We start from the raw sequence: 18,439 nt of genomic DNA on the forward strand, positions 1-18,439 counted from the left end.
AGATAATAGATAGATTAATAGATAATAGATAGATAATAGATAGATAGAGCCAAAGATAAATAGATATGAGAGATAGAAAATAAAAGGGAAAAAAAAAAGAGGAAATTGAGAAAAGAACATTTGTGAGAATAAAACGTTCGAGGAAGATGAGATGATTTCGCTCTCCACCCCCCCCCCTCCACCCCTTTCTTCCCCCTCCACCTCTTTCTTCCCCCTCCACCTCCTTTCTTCCCCCTTCTTCCCCCTCTTCCCCTCCTTTATTCCCACTCTCCCCCCCTTCTTCCCCCCCCCTTTCTTCCCCTCCTTCCCCTCCTTTATTCCCCCTCTCCTCCCCCCTTTCTTCCCCCTCTTCCCCCCCCCCCTTTCTTCCCCTCCTTCCCCCTCACTGTGGGCTCTCCCAGAATTATTAGACGGCTGAAGGCTGTAGAACCTGCCAAAACCACAACTCCCAGTCACCGTCTGGCAGCTGACACCCTGCCTTCTCCATCCTCCAGCAGACGGTCACCGCTCCACTCCCTGCACATTTTTGGGTCTTTCTTGTCTCTCTTGCTCCTCTGACATGTGTCCATGTGTGTGGATCTCATTACTCTTCTACCTGGGATATATAGAGGTGACCTCTGGGGACATGTACACCTCCATGCTGACCATCCAGCAGGCTCTGGACACTGAGAAGGTACTGATGCAGCACCTGGGGGCGTACCTGGAAGAGGAGACCTACCGGCTCACCGACCTCCGCAGGTATGCTATACTGCTCTACTGTAGGGTGGGGCCCATAAGCTGTGGCTGATATTGGCACATGTGGATCCCCCGCTGCTGTAGGACTACAAGTTACAGCATGCAGAAGTTGCTGCATATTTTCAAAAAGTTTCACTTTTTTAATTTAAAAAATGTGTCCTAATTTAAACTGTAAACTGAACCAATGGGCTAGGGGGGAAAACAAAAAGTTACAATGGTCTGATGAACGCAACGATCATTTGGAAACCAGATTATGTGGGATATTAGCGCCACTGTGTGAATTTTTGACCCAAGAGCTTGCAATCTATACTGGTGTGAGTTTGCATTCCTTTGGCCACCATTTAATTATACATAATGCAAAAATTATCTTGGATTTCATCTTCTGGAATCTACGAACCCCTCCAGAATACCAAACATTTTCATATCTTTCCCTCTTGATTACCAGAAGTGGCAGGGATTACGTTTATCAGACTATAGGTTGTCAGACCAGGGAGTTAGGACAGGGTCCCCCCGGGTTGGGTTCTGTTTGCTTTGGATGGGAATCACTAGAAACTAAAAAAGCAGAATGATTATTTTGGGGTGAGGAATTCTCCTTTGAACGGCCGTCCAGGATGGGAAAAAGGGATTTTCCAAAAACAGCGCCACATTTGTACATGGGTCGTGTCTGGTAATGCAGTTCAGCCTTAATTTGCACTGTAATAAGTATCATGTAGAATGGCACTGTATGGCACTCTCTGGGCACTGTACGGGCATCATATAGAATGGCACTGTATGACACTCTCTGGGCACTGTACAGGCATTATGTAGAATGGCACTGTATGACACTCTCTGGGCACTGTAGGGGCATCATGTAGAATGGCACTGTATGGCACTCTGGGCACTGTACGGGCATCATGTAGAATGGCACTGTATGGCACTCTCTGAGCACTGTATAACTATCATGTAGAATGGCACTGTATGGCACTCTCTGGGCACTGTACGGGCATCATGTAGAATGGCACTGTATGACACTCTCCGGGCATCATGTAGAATGGCACTGTATGGCACTCTCTGGGCACTGTACGGGCATCATGTAGAATGGCACTGTGTGACACTCTCTGGGCACTGTAGGGGCATCATGTAGAATGGCACTGTATGGCACTCTGGGCACTGTACGGGCATCATGTAGAATGGCACTGTATGGCACTCTCTGAGCACTGTATAACTATCATGTAGAATGGCACTGTATGGCACTCTCTGGGCACTGTACGGGCATCATGTAGAATGGCACTGTATGACACTCTCTGGGCACTGTAGGGGCATCATGTAGAATGGCACTGTATGGCACTCTCTGGGCACTGTACGGGCATCATGTAGAATGGCACTGTGTGACACTCTCTGGGCACTGTAGGGGCATCATGTAGAATGGCACTGTATGGCACTCTCTGGGCACTGTACGGGCATCATGTAGAATGGCACTGTATGGCACTCTCTGAGCACTGTACGGGCATCATGTAGAATGGCACTGTATGGCACTCTCTGAGCACTGTATAACTATCATGTAGAATGGCACTGTATGGCACTCTCTGGGCACTGTACGGGCATCATGTAGAATGGCACTGTATGGCACTATCTGAGCACTGTATAACTATCATGTAGAATGGCACTGTATGGCACTCTCTGGGCACTGTACGGGCATCATGTAGAATGGCACTATATGGCACTCTCTGGGCACTGTAGGGGCATCATGTAGAATGGCACTGTATGGCACTCTCTGGGCACTGTACGGGCATCATGTAGAATGGCACTGTATGGCACTCTCTGAGCACTGTATAACTATCATGTAGAATGGCACTGTATGGCACTGGCACTGTACGGGCATCATGTAGAATGGCACTGTATGGCACTCTCTGGGCACTGTTCAGGCATTATGTAGAATGGCACTGTGTGGCACTCTGGGCACTGAATAGAGCTACCGTATGTACCCAGAGACTGTCTCGCAAAGTGGCAGGATATTCCTATACCTATGGGTGCTACTAGCGCAGGTCCACAATTCGGACATACTGCTCTGAGTAGTGGGTTTTCCGGGTGAGGACTTGTCCGGTGTCTCTGGGTTATTGGTATCAATCCCTGGAACCTTGAGGCAATGACAAGATGAGAAGATGCACAAAGCTTCATGAAATGCTGGGCACAGAAGGGTTAATATCAGATTTAAAAAAAAAAATTTGGGGGGGGTTTCCAATAGTTTGCACAATAATAATTTATCATCCAGGATTAGATCTCCGGCATCTGGACTGAGATTTCTACATCAGCACTTAATCCGTCTTTCTGCTCAACATCTACCCCCCCCCCAAAAGCTGAGCTGTGTATCTAATCCTACCCTGTGTGATACTGTCTGCTGAGCTGTGTATCTAATCCTATCCTGTGTGATACTGTCTGCTGAGCTGTGTATCTAATCCTATCCTGTGTGATACTGTCTGCTGAGCTGTGTATCTAATCCTATCCTGTGTGATACTGTCTGCTGAGCTGTGTATCTAATCCTATCCTGTGCGATACTGTCTGCTGAGCTATGTATCTAATCCTACCCTGTGTGATACTGTCTGCTGAGCTGTGTATCTAATCCTATCCTGTGTGATACTGTCTGCTGAGCTGTGTATCTAATCCTATCCTGTGTGATACTGTCTGCTGAGCTGTGTATCTAATCCTATCCTGTGTGATACTGTCTGCTGAGCTGTGTATCTAATCCTATCCTGTGTGATACTGTCTGCTGAGCTGTGTATCTAATCCTATACTGTGTGATACTGTCTGCTGAGCTGTGTATCTAATCCTATCCTGTGTGATACTGTCTGCTGAGCTGTGTATCTAATCCTATCCTGTGTGATACTGTCTGCTGAGCTGTGTATCTAATCCTATCCTGTGTGATACTGTCTGCTGAGCTGTGTATCTAATCCTATCCTGTGTGATACTGACTGCTGAGCTGTGTATCTAATCCTATCCTGTGTGATACTGCCTGCTGAGCTGTGTATCTAATCCTATCATGTGTGATACTGTCTGCTGAGCTGTGTATCTAATCCTATCCTGTGTGATACTGTCTGCTGAGCTGTGTATCTAATCCTATCCTGTGTGATACTGTCTGCTGAGCTGTGTATCTAATCCTATCCTGTGTGATACTGTCTGCTGAGCTGTGTATCTAATCCTATCCTGTGTGATACTGTCTGCTGAGCTGTGTATCTAATCCTATCACGTGTGATACTGTCTGCTGAGCAGTGTATCTAATCCTATCCTGTGTGATACTGTCTGCTGAGCCGTGTATCTAATCCTATAATGTGTGATACTGCCTGCTGAGCTGTGTATCTAATCCTATCCTGTGTGATACAGTCTGCTGAGCTGTGTATCTAATCCTATCCTGTGTGATACTGTCTGCTGAGCTGTGTATCTAATCCTATCCTGTGATACTGTCTGCTGAGCTGTGTATCTAATCCTATCCTGTGTGATACTGTCTGCTGAGCTGTGTATCTAATCCTATCCTGTGTGATACTGTCTGCTGAGCTGTGTATCTAATCCTATCATGTGTGATACTGTCTGCTGAGCTGTGTATCTAATCCTATCCTGTGTGATACTGCCTGCTGAGCTCCTGTATCTAATCTTATCACGCGTGATTCTGTTTGTGTCTCTGTCCACCCTCTTGGCCAGTTCCTCACCCCGTTTCTTGGTAATAATGGAGCCCTTCATAGGTTCTGTACTAAAGCGTAGCCAAGCAGGTCTGGGCCCCTCTTTCCTAGGGCCCAGTAGCAGTCCGCTCCTATTTATGGACTCCTTTGGGGCCTCGTCCTAAGGCAAGATCATATTATTGTACAAGGTCTTTGTTGCCCATAGCAACCAATCACAGCCCAGCTTTTATTTCCTATTGTGCACCTGAAAAATGAAAGCTGTGCTGTGATTGGTTGCTATGGGCAACAGCGACATCCTTTCATTTTAGACAGTTTTCACAAATCTGTCCCAACATTTGTGTAAATTTCACCATTCATTTTTGACAGCTCCTTTGGGAAATGAAAGGTGGAATCTGGTTGCTATCGGCAACTAAGCCGGTTCTACTTTACACCAATTTGATAAATTACCCCAAAAGTTTCTATCTACAAAAATCTGAATAGTAAGGCAATAAAAATCTAGAATTGCGCTGTCAATCCTCCTTGTCCCTTGTGGAGCATAACTCCCAACATGTGGAAACCCCAGCTCTGATCTTCCAAAAAATGACATCTCCTATAAATACCCATTTTGGGTTATGTACGCACCAGCACCAGCCCTCTGAATTCAGCGATGAGATATGGCGACAGAGTTGCGTAACCTGAGACAGACTGGTTGCTAGGGACAGGGTCTGCATGGCAACCTCATATAAGGTCTTTTTCATATGCTCCATACTTATGAGTTGGTAAAATCGGGGTATATAAGCTTCCCTCCCCAGAACACCCCAAACCCACTTATGGGCAGGGTTTGTGTTAGCCCCGCCTATTTTCAGGCAGGGACAGCACAAATTTGCTGGGACTTGCTCTAAAAATCAAGGACAGTCCCGCCAAATGTGACCGAAAAATAAATGGAGAGCACCTTGACGGCGTCCCTCTTTCTTGACAGTCACTCACTGGAGTCGTGCAGAAAAATCAGCTCTAAATGGCGCACGCGGTGACTCTCAAGACGCGGGGCGGTGGTCTTTGTGGAAAATCGCAACCAGTCTGACAAGCAGCCAGTCCCATTGAGTCTGTGGGGGTTAAACGGTTAATTGGTTCCACGTCCTTCTAATACTCCCTGAGAAGATTGACAGGCGAGTGCGATTTGGCGAAGAGGTGCAAATATTTGGTCTCCGCGTCGTGTCTCCGGGGTGAAGTTCGGCTCCGTCTTGTGTTACTTCACGGGATCAGTTTACAACAGATGGCTCCAACGTGTAGGAAGCGAAATTTCTGCCCAGTGAAAAATTCTGCAGCTGCTGAAATCGGAATGTGTCAGGGCTCGTTCACACGACCGTTGGTGTCCTGTTCCCGTATTGCGGATCCGCAATACACGGGCACCGTTCCGTTGTCATTCCGCATCACGGAGGCGGACCCATTCATTTCAATGGGTCAGCAAATCCGAAGATGAGGTACGGAAGCACGGAATGGAACACTACGGAGTGCTTTCTGGGGTTCCGTTCCATGCCTCCGCACCGCAAAAAGATAGAACACGCTCTATCTTTTTTGCAGAACGGAGAGAATCGCGGACCCATTCAAGTTAATGGGTCTGCGATCCCTGTGCGCCTGCCCCACAGAAGGTGCCCGTGCACTGCGTACCGCAATTTGCGGTTCACAGCACGGGCACGGGACACCAACGGTCGTGTGAACGAGCCCTCAGAGGAATATGATGGAAAGTCACCCCCATGGCCCAATTTTGTCCTGCACGCTGATTATGCATCCCGTGTGCTTTAGGCCTATTGCGCACCACTGTATGGCTTTTTCAGTATTTTGGGGTCCGCAAAAAATGTGCATTCCGTTTTTTGCGGAACAGAACAGCTGGCCCCTAATAGAACAGTACTACCCTTGTCCGCTAGGGCTCAATCACACAAAGTTTTTTGCGTTACGCACACAGGCCGTTTTTTGGCGTTCCGTATACGGAACCATTCATTTCAATGGTTCCGCCCAAAAAAATGGAATGTACTCCGTATGCATTCCGTTTCCATATTTCCGTTTTTCCGTTCCAAAGATAGAACATGTCCTATTATTGCCCGCAAATCACGTTACGTGGCTCCGTTCAAGTCAATGTGTCCACAAAAAAATAAGGAACACATACGGAATGTACTACATATGTCTTCCATATCCGTTCCGTTTTTGCGGAAGCATCTAAAATGTTATGCCAGTGACTCTAGTGTAGCTGCGTTGTCTATAGGAGACTGAGGTAGTCTGAAATGCACCTGCATCCCCTATCCTTTAGGCCTCACGCACACGACCGTTCCGTTTTTTGCGGTCTGCAAACCGCGGATCCGCAAGAAACGGAAATGCCTATTCTTGTCCGCAAAGCGGACAAGAATAGGACATGTTATATTTTTTTTGCGGGGCCACGGAACGGAGCAACGGATGCGGACAGCACACGGAGTGCTGTCCGCATCTTTTGCGGCCCCATTGAAGTGAATGGGTCCGCATGTGAGCCGCAAAAAAACTGCGGCTCGAATGCGGACCAAAACAACGGTCGTGTGCATGAGGCCTTAGACTACAGCTTTGTTTCATTATGACACAGCTGTGACCAGTGACTCCAGTGTAGCTGCGTTGTCTATAGAGACTGAGGTAGTGTTAAATTCACCTGCATCCCCTATGCTTTACATTACAGCTTTGCTCCTTTAGGACACAGTTGTGACCAGTGACTCCAGTGTAGCTGCGTTGTCTATAGAGACTGAGGTAGTGTTAAATTCACCTGCATCCCCTATGCTTTACATTACAGCTTTGCTCCTTTAGGACACAGCTGTGACCAGTGACTCCAGAGTAGCTGCGTTGTCTATAGAGACTGAGGTAGTGTTAAATTCACCTGCATCCCCTATGCTTTACATTACAGCTTTGCTCCTTTAGGACACAGCTGTGATCAGTGACTCCAGCGTAGCTGCGTTGTCTATAGAGACTGAGGTAGTGTTAAATTCACCTGCATCCCCTATGCTTTACATTGCAGCTTTGCTCCTTTAGAACACAGCTGTGATCAGTGACTCCAGCGTAGCTGCATTGTCTATAGGAGGCTGAAGAAGTCTGAAATTCGCCTATTTTCTGAAAAGAAGCCAAAGCTGCTGCTCTGTCTTTCCCTCATGCCTTACAGTGCATCTTTTTTCCATTAGGTTAAAAATATGATCAGTAACTAATCCATCTTTGCTGCAATTTCTATTGGCCTCCTAGGTAGTCTGGTTGATGCGGTTTTGTCACTGCTCCATGCTTTACACTGCAGCGCTGCATGTTCAGATTGGCTGGTGGGTATAAGCACAAGCTCAGCAGGAAGTCAGTACATGGAGAGATGATTTCCATCTCGGTAATGACAGTGAGGGTCGGGCCTGTCGTAAGTGTAGTAGCCCAGACCTGGGGGTACTACAATTGGTTTGTAATATGCATGTTATGTCACCTTTCATGCTATATAATTGTACACCAGCTGATAGGGTAGGGTGGGCAGTCTTTAGTAACAGGAATGGTATTTACCATCCCAATCCACCCCTCTTGATAGGAGTGGGCTGATCCGACTTCCTATCTAGGGAGAGGCAGAGCTAGTTAGGTTCAGTTGAGAATGAGTGATGGAGCATGCAATCCATCTCCTGCTCCTCCAGGCCAGGTGGACTACAGAGGTGACTCATCTAGGAGGACATCATTGCCCCAGAGAGACTGCAGGGTCCTAGGCCACAGAAGATTTGTAAACTACTGAATATTTGTGTCGGCAGTGTTGCCAAGTTATCAAGACCCTTCTGCAAGGTGGTGGGGAACATGTCAAGACACCATCACCATAGGTCAGGCTTAGCTAGAAGCCTCCGTCCCACAGTGGACACCACAGGTGCCAGAGTAAAAGAGGCATTGTCAGCTAGCACCGGACCCCAGGGATCGATTTCCTGAGGTAGGACACTATGACACTATAACATCTCATCAGGCCCACTACCACTCCCATCCTCTGCATCTGCTCCTTTGGGGGGCGGGGGGGTTTCTGCTTAAAGGTCTATTCACATGTTGTGGTCAAATGCTGCAAATTTCTACCTCCACATGTGGATAGGGGCTAGGGTGGCCACTTGCTTCACTCCAGAAATCCGGACATTCGAGGCCAAACACCCCCAACTCCGCTAAGTCATGCCCCCAACTCTGCTAAACCACGCTCCTTTCCCAGTAAGAGTGCCGGCCAAAGACAACAAAAGGACTGGAAGACCTGAAGGTGAGCTGTGTGGGGCCCGAGTGCTTCTCTCGCCCTCAGTCAGTCACAGATTGACATGTCCGCCGGCTCTAGTGACTGACTGGGGGTGGGAGAAGCGCAAGGGAGGACACCCCAGTGTCCATCAAGGCCCTGTGCCGGTCGGAGGACAGGGAGCCAGGAAACCAGTCTGTCTGGCCACCCTAATAGGGGTTGATAATAACGATATTAAAGGGGCTCTCCAGGATTGGGATCATGGTCAGGAGACCAGTCATGGTGTCAAACTATAAAGACCTGTCACGAGTGCATCGGGTACAGCACCGAGCCCCGTCCCTGCCACTGCCAAATTCTTACTGGATCATTAGTGTGACCTGCCGTCTACACACACCTCTCTACTACTCAGTGGCCCCAGTGGTGGCCCGTGCAGAAAAGGCAGATGATCTAAGGTACCCAGATGCCACCACCTTATGTCTGCCCAGAGGCTTGCATGGCCCCTGACCCAGCTGGAAGTTTTCTCTAACCATTTTCTTCCCCTGATGGGTGACTAATCTCACCGTGTAAATCACATACGTGGCAGAGAGAGTCACCCGGAGTCTGAGATTCCTGATATCTTAAGTCAGAGGAGCTTCAGATCACATCACTTAACCCTTTGCAGATGACCTCACCATATCCTATTTCCTATATGAAACCCATACATTGTCTCGCAGGTTCTACGATAAAGTGAAGACTCTCCACCTCAGAGCCGGTGCTCCAGTGTCCGACCCCATTTTTGCCTACACCCTGTTGAAGAGGCTGCAGTCCGAGTGGATGAACATGGTCAACAGTCTCGAGAACAGCGAAAGCATCAGAGGTAAGGAAAGATCAAAAATCACTAGACATTCTAAAAATCATAGAAGAACCACCGAAGACAGCAACACCAACACGTGTCCATAGGTGTAAAAATGGCTACCGCCATCTTAAATCATGCAATCTCCAACAGGTTGGTGTTAGGCGGTGACAAACTGGGCAGTTGCCTAGAGCCTCTGAGGATGAACCCCCAGGTTCTAGGCCTAATACCTGTTCCATTCCCTTCTGTGTTCAGTGTGGAGTGTATTTACCACACTACGCCGTAACAACGATATAGCGTTATTATTTGGATACTGTATATATGTATTATTATAGCATTGTATGGCGGTGTTATTTTGGCAACTAATGGCCGTGTTGTATGTAAAATATATGGCAGTGTTATGTGGGCGCTATATGGTAGTGTTATTTGGACACCATATGGAGCTATTATTTAGACATTATATGGTAGTGTTATTAGAGCACTGATTGTCAGTATTTTATGGACAATATATGGCTTTGCTATGTGGGTACTATATGGCAGTATAATTTGGATACCATATAGAGATATTATTTAGGCATTGTATGGAGGAATATTATTTTGGCACTGAATGGCAGTATTGTATGGACAATATAATGGACGATATATGGCACTCTTAAGTGGGCACTAGCTATATGGTAGTATATTTTGGATACCATATGGAGGTTTCTTTAGGTACTATATAGTGGTATTATTTTGGGCACTAAATAGCAATATTATATGGAAAATATATGGCAGTGTTATGTGGGTATTATATGGTAGTATTATTTGGATACTGTATGGTGGTATTATTACAGCATTGTATGGCAGTGTTATTTGGCTGTAAGGCATGGGCTTGGTATCTAAGCATTACTTGGCATTGTATGGCAATACACAGGACAAATATTTGCACCTATATATCTGTTTTTTATAAATATTTTTTTGAAAATGATCAGCTTTGCTTGTTTTCCAGGGACTCATATTGTGTAAGACGAGCTTAAAGGTGCATTTTAGGGTCCAGATATGATTGAGCTGAAATATACACTCCGACAAAAGAAAAATCCTGCACCAAGAGGGAGATTTTGGAATGAAACTTTCTATGCATGAACTGTACAACTGAAAGGAGGCTCTTGGACCCCGTAGGCCGCCTCTAGCTTGGATACAAGATAAGATACTGCTAGCCAGGATACAGGATGAGATACGGCCTCTAGCCAGGATACAAGATGAGATATGGTCTCTAGCCTGGATACAAGATGAGATACGGCCTCTATCCTGGATACAAGATGAGATACGGCCTCTAGTCTGGATGCAAGATGAGATACGACCTCTAGCCTGGATGCAAGATGAGATACGGCCTCTATCCTGGATACAAGATGAGATACGGGATCTAGCCTGGATACAAGATGACATACAGCCTCCAGCCTGGATACAAGATGACATACAGCCTCCAGCCTGGATACAAGATGAGATACGGCCTCAAGCCTGGATACAAGATGACATACAGCCTCCAGCCTGGATACAGGATGAGATAAGGTCTCTAGCCTGGATATAAGATGAGATACAGCCTCTAGCCTGGGTACAAGATAAGATACGGCCTCAAGCCTGGATACAAGATGAGATACAGCCTCTATCCTGGATACAAGATGAGATACAGCCTCTAGCCTGGATACAAGATGAGATCCGGTCTCTAGCCTGGATACAAGAGGAGATACAGCCTCTATCCTGGATACAAGATGAGATACGACCTCAAGCCTGGATACAAGATGAGATACGGACTCTAGCCTGAATACAAGATGAGATACGGACTCTAGCCTGGATACAGGATGAGATACGGCCTCCAGCCTGGATACAGAATGAGATACGGCCTCTAGCCTGGATACAAGATGAGATACGGCCTCCAGCCTGGATACAGAATGAGATATGGCCTCCAGCCTGGATACAGAATGAGATACGGCCTCCAGCCTGGATACAGAATGAGATATGGCCTCTAGCCTGGATACTAGATGAGATACGGCCTCAAGCCTGGATACAAGATAAGATACGGACTCTAGCCTAGATTTAGATGAGATACGGCCTCTAGTCTGGAAACAAGATGAGATACAGCCTCTAGCCTGGGTATTAGATGAGATACGGGCTCTAGCCTGGATACAAGATGAGATATAGTCTCTAGCCTGGATACAAGATGACATACGGCCTCTAGCCTGGATAAAAAATGAGATACGGCCTCTAGCCTGGAAACAAGATGAGATACGACCTCTAGCCTGGATACAAGATGAGATACGGCCTCTAGTCTGGATGCAAGATGAGATACGACCTCTAGCCTGGATGCAAGATGAGATACAGCCTCTATCCTGGATACAAGATGAGATACGGGATCTAGCCTGGAAACAAGATGAGATACGACCTCTAGCCTGGATACAAGATGAGATATGGCCTCAAGCCTGGATACAAGATGAGATACAGTCTCTACCCTGGATATAAGATGAGATATGGCCTCTAGCCTGGATACTAAATGAGATCCGGCCTCTAGCCTGGATACTAAATGAGATACGGCCTCTAGCCTGGAAACAAGATGAGATACGACCTCTAGCCTGGATACAAGATGAGATACGGCCTCTAGTCTGGATGCAAAATGAGATGCAGCCTCTAGCCTGGGTATTAGATAAGATACAGCCTCTAGTCTGGGTAGTAGATGAGATACGGCCTCTATCCTGGATACAAGATGAGATATGGCCTCTAGCCTGGATACAAGACTACAAGGAGTGACTGACTGTCTTCTGCGATGGCTCCCCAGATCATCATACCAGCAGTCGGGGCAGTGTGTCCTCCACAGAAAATGCAGGACTGACGCTCTCTACACGAGGCCTCCATAGTCCAACCTGACCATCATCGGATCCCAAACAGAACCTGTGATCACTGAAGACGATATGGTTTCCGTCCGGAGCAGTCCAGGTTTCTCGTTCATGACAACACTGCAAGCAAAGCCTATGCTGGCTGTCTATGGCAGGACATAGAATGGGCGCTGTGACACCAAATTTACTTGTGCTAAGTGCCTGAAAATGGTCCGGGCAGAGACAGGGGAGTGTAATGAAGGGGCCCTCTGTGTCTGGAAGGTGGACAACAAAACTGGGGGAGCTACTTGTCGGTGGATCAAACAATCCTCTCTATTGATGGTTGGTCTGTGCCGTCTGGAGCCTGTCACCGTGTGTGCCGTCACATCACCACTGCACCCAACACCTCCTAACAGCGAGATGGTGGACAATTCATTGAAACAACCATCCTGCATCTCTCAATCCATTGATGCCCCCTCTCACAGTATGTCAACTGGGCAAAATGTCTACGAGTGTATCGTAAAGGCATGTCTAGCAGTTATTTGGTCCCTCACCAACGGGTACACTACACAAAAGTAGCCTCTGAGAGCCTTTCTGTAGGGCAGCGGGGGAAGCACTTTTATGCCCTTTTGTGGCAAGACCCAGTGTCAAATCAGACCACAATTGTAATAATTTACATATCTGCATGCCAAGTCTTGCAGCAATCTGATATTTTTCTTTCGGGTGCGGTATTTGTTTTGTCAATGAGTGTATATGAAATGTGATAAATGCAGTAAATTAAACTTCTTGACTCACCCTCTTCTGTCAAGTGGTTGAAAATTCTGGTCAGGCATTTTTTTTACCCTAGTGCCTACTTAACCCCTTAAGGACACATGACGTACCGGTACGGCATGTTTCCCGAGTCCTTAAGGACACATGACGTACCGGTACGTCATGGCTTTAAATAGCGATGCCGGCGCTGCGGGGGTTAATCGGAACGGGATGCCGGCTGAAATCATTCAGCCGGCATCCTGTAACAATGCAGGGGGGGGTCATTTGACCCCCCCGCATCGACGATCGCAGAAAACCGCAGGTCAATTCAGACCTGCGGTTTTCTGCGTTTCCGGTCCATTCGGGTGTCCTGTGACCCGATGAACCGGAAAAAGACTGCGATCGGTGGCGTAATTTTACACCACCAATCGCAGTCCGAGGATTTGCAGAGGCGGAGCTGGCCCTGGTGCTGAACGCCGCTGTCCAGGGTGCTGATTGGTGCAGGGGAGAGAGGCGCGAGATTCAAACTTCCTGCGCTCCTCTCTCCCCTCCTCTTCCTGTCCAGCACCCTGACCGTGCAGCATCGTCCAGCACCAGCTCCTGTGTCCCCCTAATCGGCATCCATCACCCTCCTGCACCCATCGCCACCCAGGTAGGTTAGGGTCAGTGAGGGAGAGGCACCTTTAGGCAGGGATAGAAGGGAAAAGTTAGAAAAAAAAAAAAAGCACATTTATTCCAAACTTTTTTGTTTCAGCTACCAGACCCCAGACCCCCCCTGCCACTTGCCCCCCTCCGCATCCCCCCCACCACCAGCCCCCCCCCACCCACCAACCCCCCCCCCCCCCCCACCAGACCCTTCCCCCACCACCACTTTTTTTTTTTCTGCGTGCGCTGACTGGCCGGCACTTTTTAGCGTCCGTCCACTGTTAGCGCATCGCCCGCCCCACCACCCCACCGACCGCTGATCAGCGTTGAACCGCTGATCAGCAAGTTTGAACTTTTTTTTTTTTTTTTTCTAACACTTGCCCATTTTTTTTGCCTGGACTTTTTAGTACGTGAACACCCGTGCCCCCACACACACGCACATAGAATAAAGGTTTAAACGCACGCACATACACACGCACACACACATGCACACACACACACCCATGGCCCGCCGGGTGTTCTCGGCCGAGGAGGCATATGCCCAGATTGCCTCCGACTCTGAGAGCCCCAGTGAGGATGAGGATGACCCCACGTTCCTTTTGTCATCCGCATTCTCCTCATCATCATCGGATGACGATGAGCCACCAAGGCAGCGGAGACGCCGCCAGGCGGAGCCAGGGGCCACACATGCTAGGGATCCTGTGGCCCACCCTAGTACGAGCCGCCCTGGGGTTCGTACTGGTTTCCCGGCCCACCAAATAAGTTCACCGGAGCCCCCTGCCGATGAACTTAGCTGGTGTCCCCCAGTGGACTTTGAGCCTGAGATTCCGGATTTCGCTGGCAATCCTGGAATCCAGATTCCCACAGTGGGGTTTACTGAAATAGACTTTTTTAGTTTTTTTTTCAGTAACCCACTGGTGAATTTGATGGTGGAGCAGACGAATCTGTACGCCCAACAGTTCGTCGCTCAAAACCCGGGCTCATTTTTGGCTAGACCCGGTGGCTGGACGCCGGTCAGTGCAGCCGAGATGAGGACATTTTGGGGCCTCGTGCTGCATATGGGTCTAGTGCAAAAACCCAGTGTCAGGCATTACTGGAGTGGGGACGTCCTATACCAGACCCCACTGTACAGTACGGCCATGACACGCTCCCGGTTTGAGGCCATCCGGAAATGTCTGCATTATTCCGATAATGCAGCATGTCCCCCCCGAAGTGATCCTGCCTATGACCGGCTGTACAAGATACGGCCGGTCATCGATCACTTTGGGGCCACATTTCAGCAGGCCTACGTACCTGGAAGGGAGGTCGCGGTTGATGAGTCTCTCGTTGCGTTCAAGGGGAGACTCAGTTTCCGCCAATACATTCCCACAAAGCGGGCGAGGTATGGCGTGAAGCTATACAAAATTTGTGAGAGTACCTCAGGGTACACTTACAAATTTCGTGTGTACGAGGGGCGAGATTCCCGGATTCAACCACCAGAATGTCCCCCCACTCTGGGTGTTACCGGGAAACTCGTGTGGGACCTTATGCACCCACTGCTGGATAAGGGTTACCACTTGTACGTGGACAACTTTTATACCAGCATTCCCTTGTTCAGGTCCCTTGCCGCCAGATCTACGTTCGCTTGTGGGACCGTGCGGAAAAATCAACGCGGCCTCCCTGCCCACCCCCTCCAGGTACCTATCCCCAGGGGTGAGACCCGTGCCCTTACCAGTGGAAGCCTGTTGCTGGTCAGGTATAAGGACAAGAGGGATGTCCTTATGCTGTCCACAATCCACGGTAACGGCACCACCCCAGTCTCTGTGCGAGGTACCACGGCAACGGTCCTCAAGCCCGATTGTATCGTCGACTACAATCGGTATATGGGAGGAGTTGATCTCTCTGATCAAGTCCTCAAGCCATATAATGCCATGCGCAAAACCCGGGCATGGTACAAAAAAGTTGCGGTCTACATGGTGCAGGTTGCCATGTACAACTCTTTTGTACTATCCCGAAGCGCTGGCAGCACAGGGACATTCCTCCAATTCTATGAGGCAGTCCTCAAAGACCTGATCTTTTCGGACCGGGAAAGAGCAGGCCAGAGTACCTCGGGAACTGGAGGCGCCCGGATCGTCCCTGGCCAACACTTTCCAGGTGTGGTCCCCCATACTGGAAAGAAGGGACGAACCCAAAAAAAGTGCAGAGTGTGTCACAGGAGGGGGATACGGAAGGACACCACTACTCAATGTGACATGTGCCCCGATCATCCGGGCCTCTGCATTATTGGTTGCTTCAGGGAGTATCACACTTCCATGGAGTACTACATTTTTATAATCTCCAACAGTCCCCTAGAGAACATAAAACACTATGTCTCTCAGACTTTGGAGACACAGAAACAATTTTTTTCCCCAAAAAAAATATTAGTTTTAGTGCAGGCATCCTCAAACTGCGGCCCTCCAGATGTTGTAAAACTATAACTCCCAGCATGCCCAGACAACCTACAGCCATCAGCAGGGCATGGTGGGAATTGTAGTTTTACAACATCTGGAGGGCCGCAGTTTTAGGATGCCTGCTTAGTGTCTCCAAAGTCTGAGAGCCATACATATTGGGCATCGTCGCGTGCGTAAAAGTCGTCGCTATAAAAATAACATTTGACCAAACCCCTCGGATGAACGGTGTTAAAAATATAAAATAAAAACGGTGCCAAAACACCCATTTTTGGGCAAAATTTCCATTTGAATCCTTTTTTTCCAGTAATAAAGCAAGGGTTAACAGCCAAAAAAAACTCAATATTTATGGCCCTGATTCTGTAGTTTGCAGAAACACCCCATATGTGGTCGTAAATGGCTATATAGCCGCACGGCATAGAACGAAGGGAACTCCATACGGTTTCTGGAAGGCAGATTTTGATGGACAGTTTTTTTTTTTGACACCATGTCCCATTAGAAGCCCCCCCTGATGTAGCCTAGACTAGAAACTCCAAAAAAGTGACCCCATCTAAGAAACTACACCCCTCAAGGTATTCAAAAGTTACTTTATAAACTTTGTTAACCCTTTAGGTGTTCCACAAAACTAAATAGCGAATGTAGAAACAATTTTAGAATTTTATTTTTTTGTTACCTTGCCTCAAAAAAGTGTAATATAGAGCAACCAAAAATCATATTTACCCCTAAAATAGTACCAAAACAACAACCACCTTATCCCATAGTTTCCTAGATGGGGTCACTTTTATGGAGTTTCTACTCTAGGGGTGCATCAGGGGGCTTGAAAGGGTACATGGTGTAAATAAACCAGTCCAGCAAAATCTGCCTTCCAAAAACCATATGACGTTCCCCTTCTTCTATGTCCTGCCGTTTAGCCAAATAGTAGTTTACGACCACATCTGGGGTGTTTCTGCAAACTACAGAATCAGGGCAACCCATTTTGAGTTTTGTTTGGCTGTTAACCCATTTTTTTCAGTAATAAAGTAAGGGTTAAAATGGAAAATTTTCCAAAAAATAGAAATTTCTAAATTGTTTCTCCATCTGCCATTAACTCTTGTGGAACACCTAAAGGGTTAACAAAGTTTGTAAACCCAGTTTTGAATACCTTGAGGGGTGTACTTTCTTAGATGGAGTCACTTTTTTGAAATTTTTATTCTAGGGGTACAACAGGGGGCTTCAAATGGGACATGGTATAAACAAAACCAGTCCTGCCAAATCTGCCTTCCAAAACCCATATGGTGTTCCCCTCCTTCTATGTCCTCCCGTTCGGCCAAACAGTAGTTTACGACCACATATGGGGTGTTTTTGCAAACTACAGAATCAGGGCAACCCATTTTAAGTTTTGTTTGGCAGTTAACCCTTGTTTTACTCCTGGAAAAAATTGATTATATTGGAAAATTTTCCAAAAAATAGAAATTTCTAAATTGTTTCTCCATCTGCCAATAACTCTTGTGGAACACCTAAAGGGTTAATAAAGTTTGTAAACCCAGTTTTGAATACTTTGAGGGGTGTACTTTCTTAGATGGAGTCACTTTTTTGAAATTTCTATTCTAGGGGTGCAACAGGGGGCTTCAAATGGGACATGGTATAAACAAAACCAGTCCTGCAAAATCTGCCTTCCAAAACCCATATGGCGTTCCCCTCTTTCTACGTGCTCCCGTTTGGCCAAACAGTAGTTTACGACCACATATGGGGTGTTTCTGCAAACTACAGAATCAGGGCAACCCATTTTGAGTTTTGTTTGGCAGTTAACCCTTGTTTTTTTCCTGGAAAAAATTTATTATATTGGAAAATTTTCCAAAAAATCTAAATTCTAAAAATGTATGTCCATTTGCCATGAAGTGTTGTGGAAGACCTAAAGGGTTAACAAAGTTTGTAAAAACAGTTTTGAATACCTTGAGGGGTGTAGTTTCTAGAATGGGGTCATTTTTGGGTGGTTTCTATTATGTAAGCCTCACAAAGTGACTTCAAACCTGAACTGGTCCATAAAAAGTGGGATTTTGAAGATTTCTGAAAATTTCAAAATTTGCTTCTAAACTTCTAAGCCTTGTAACATCCCCAAAAAATAAAATATCATTCCCAAAATGCTACAAACATGAAGTAGACATATGGGGAATGTAAAGTCATCACAATTTTTGGGGGTATTACTATGTATTACAGAAGTAGAGAAACTGAAACTTTGAAATTTGCAAATTTTTCAAAATTTTTGGTAAATATGGTATTTTTTTATGCAAAAAAATTAACTTTTTTGACCCAATTTTAGCAGTGTCATGAAGTACAATATGCGACGAAAAAACAATCTCAGAACGGCC

The 18,439-nt window shown here is 47.0% G+C and overlaps 1 protein-coding gene across 1 annotated transcript in view; it reads left to right on the forward strand.

The window, feature by feature from the left end:
• Window positions 1-438: 438 nt before the first annotated feature.
• P4HA3 (prolyl 4-hydroxylase subunit alpha 3) overlaps window positions 439-18,439 on the forward strand; it is a 46,673-nt gene continuing 28,672 nt past the window's right edge. Inside the window, exons 1-2 of the mRNA XM_044290844.1 lie at window positions 439-738; window positions 9,306-9,448. Of these exons, the coding sequence (XP_044146779.1) occupies window positions 560-738; window positions 9,306-9,448 (322 nt within the window). The 5' untranslated portion in view covers window positions 439-559. The remainder of the gene's footprint in view (window positions 739-9,305; window positions 9,449-18,439) is intronic.

Source organism: Bufo gargarizans, chromosome 1, assembly GCF_014858855.1.
Source record: "Bufo gargarizans isolate SCDJY-AF-19 chromosome 1, ASM1485885v1, whole genome shotgun sequence".
Classification (NCBI taxonomy): Eukaryota; Metazoa; Chordata; class Amphibia; order Anura; family Bufonidae; genus Bufo; species Bufo gargarizans.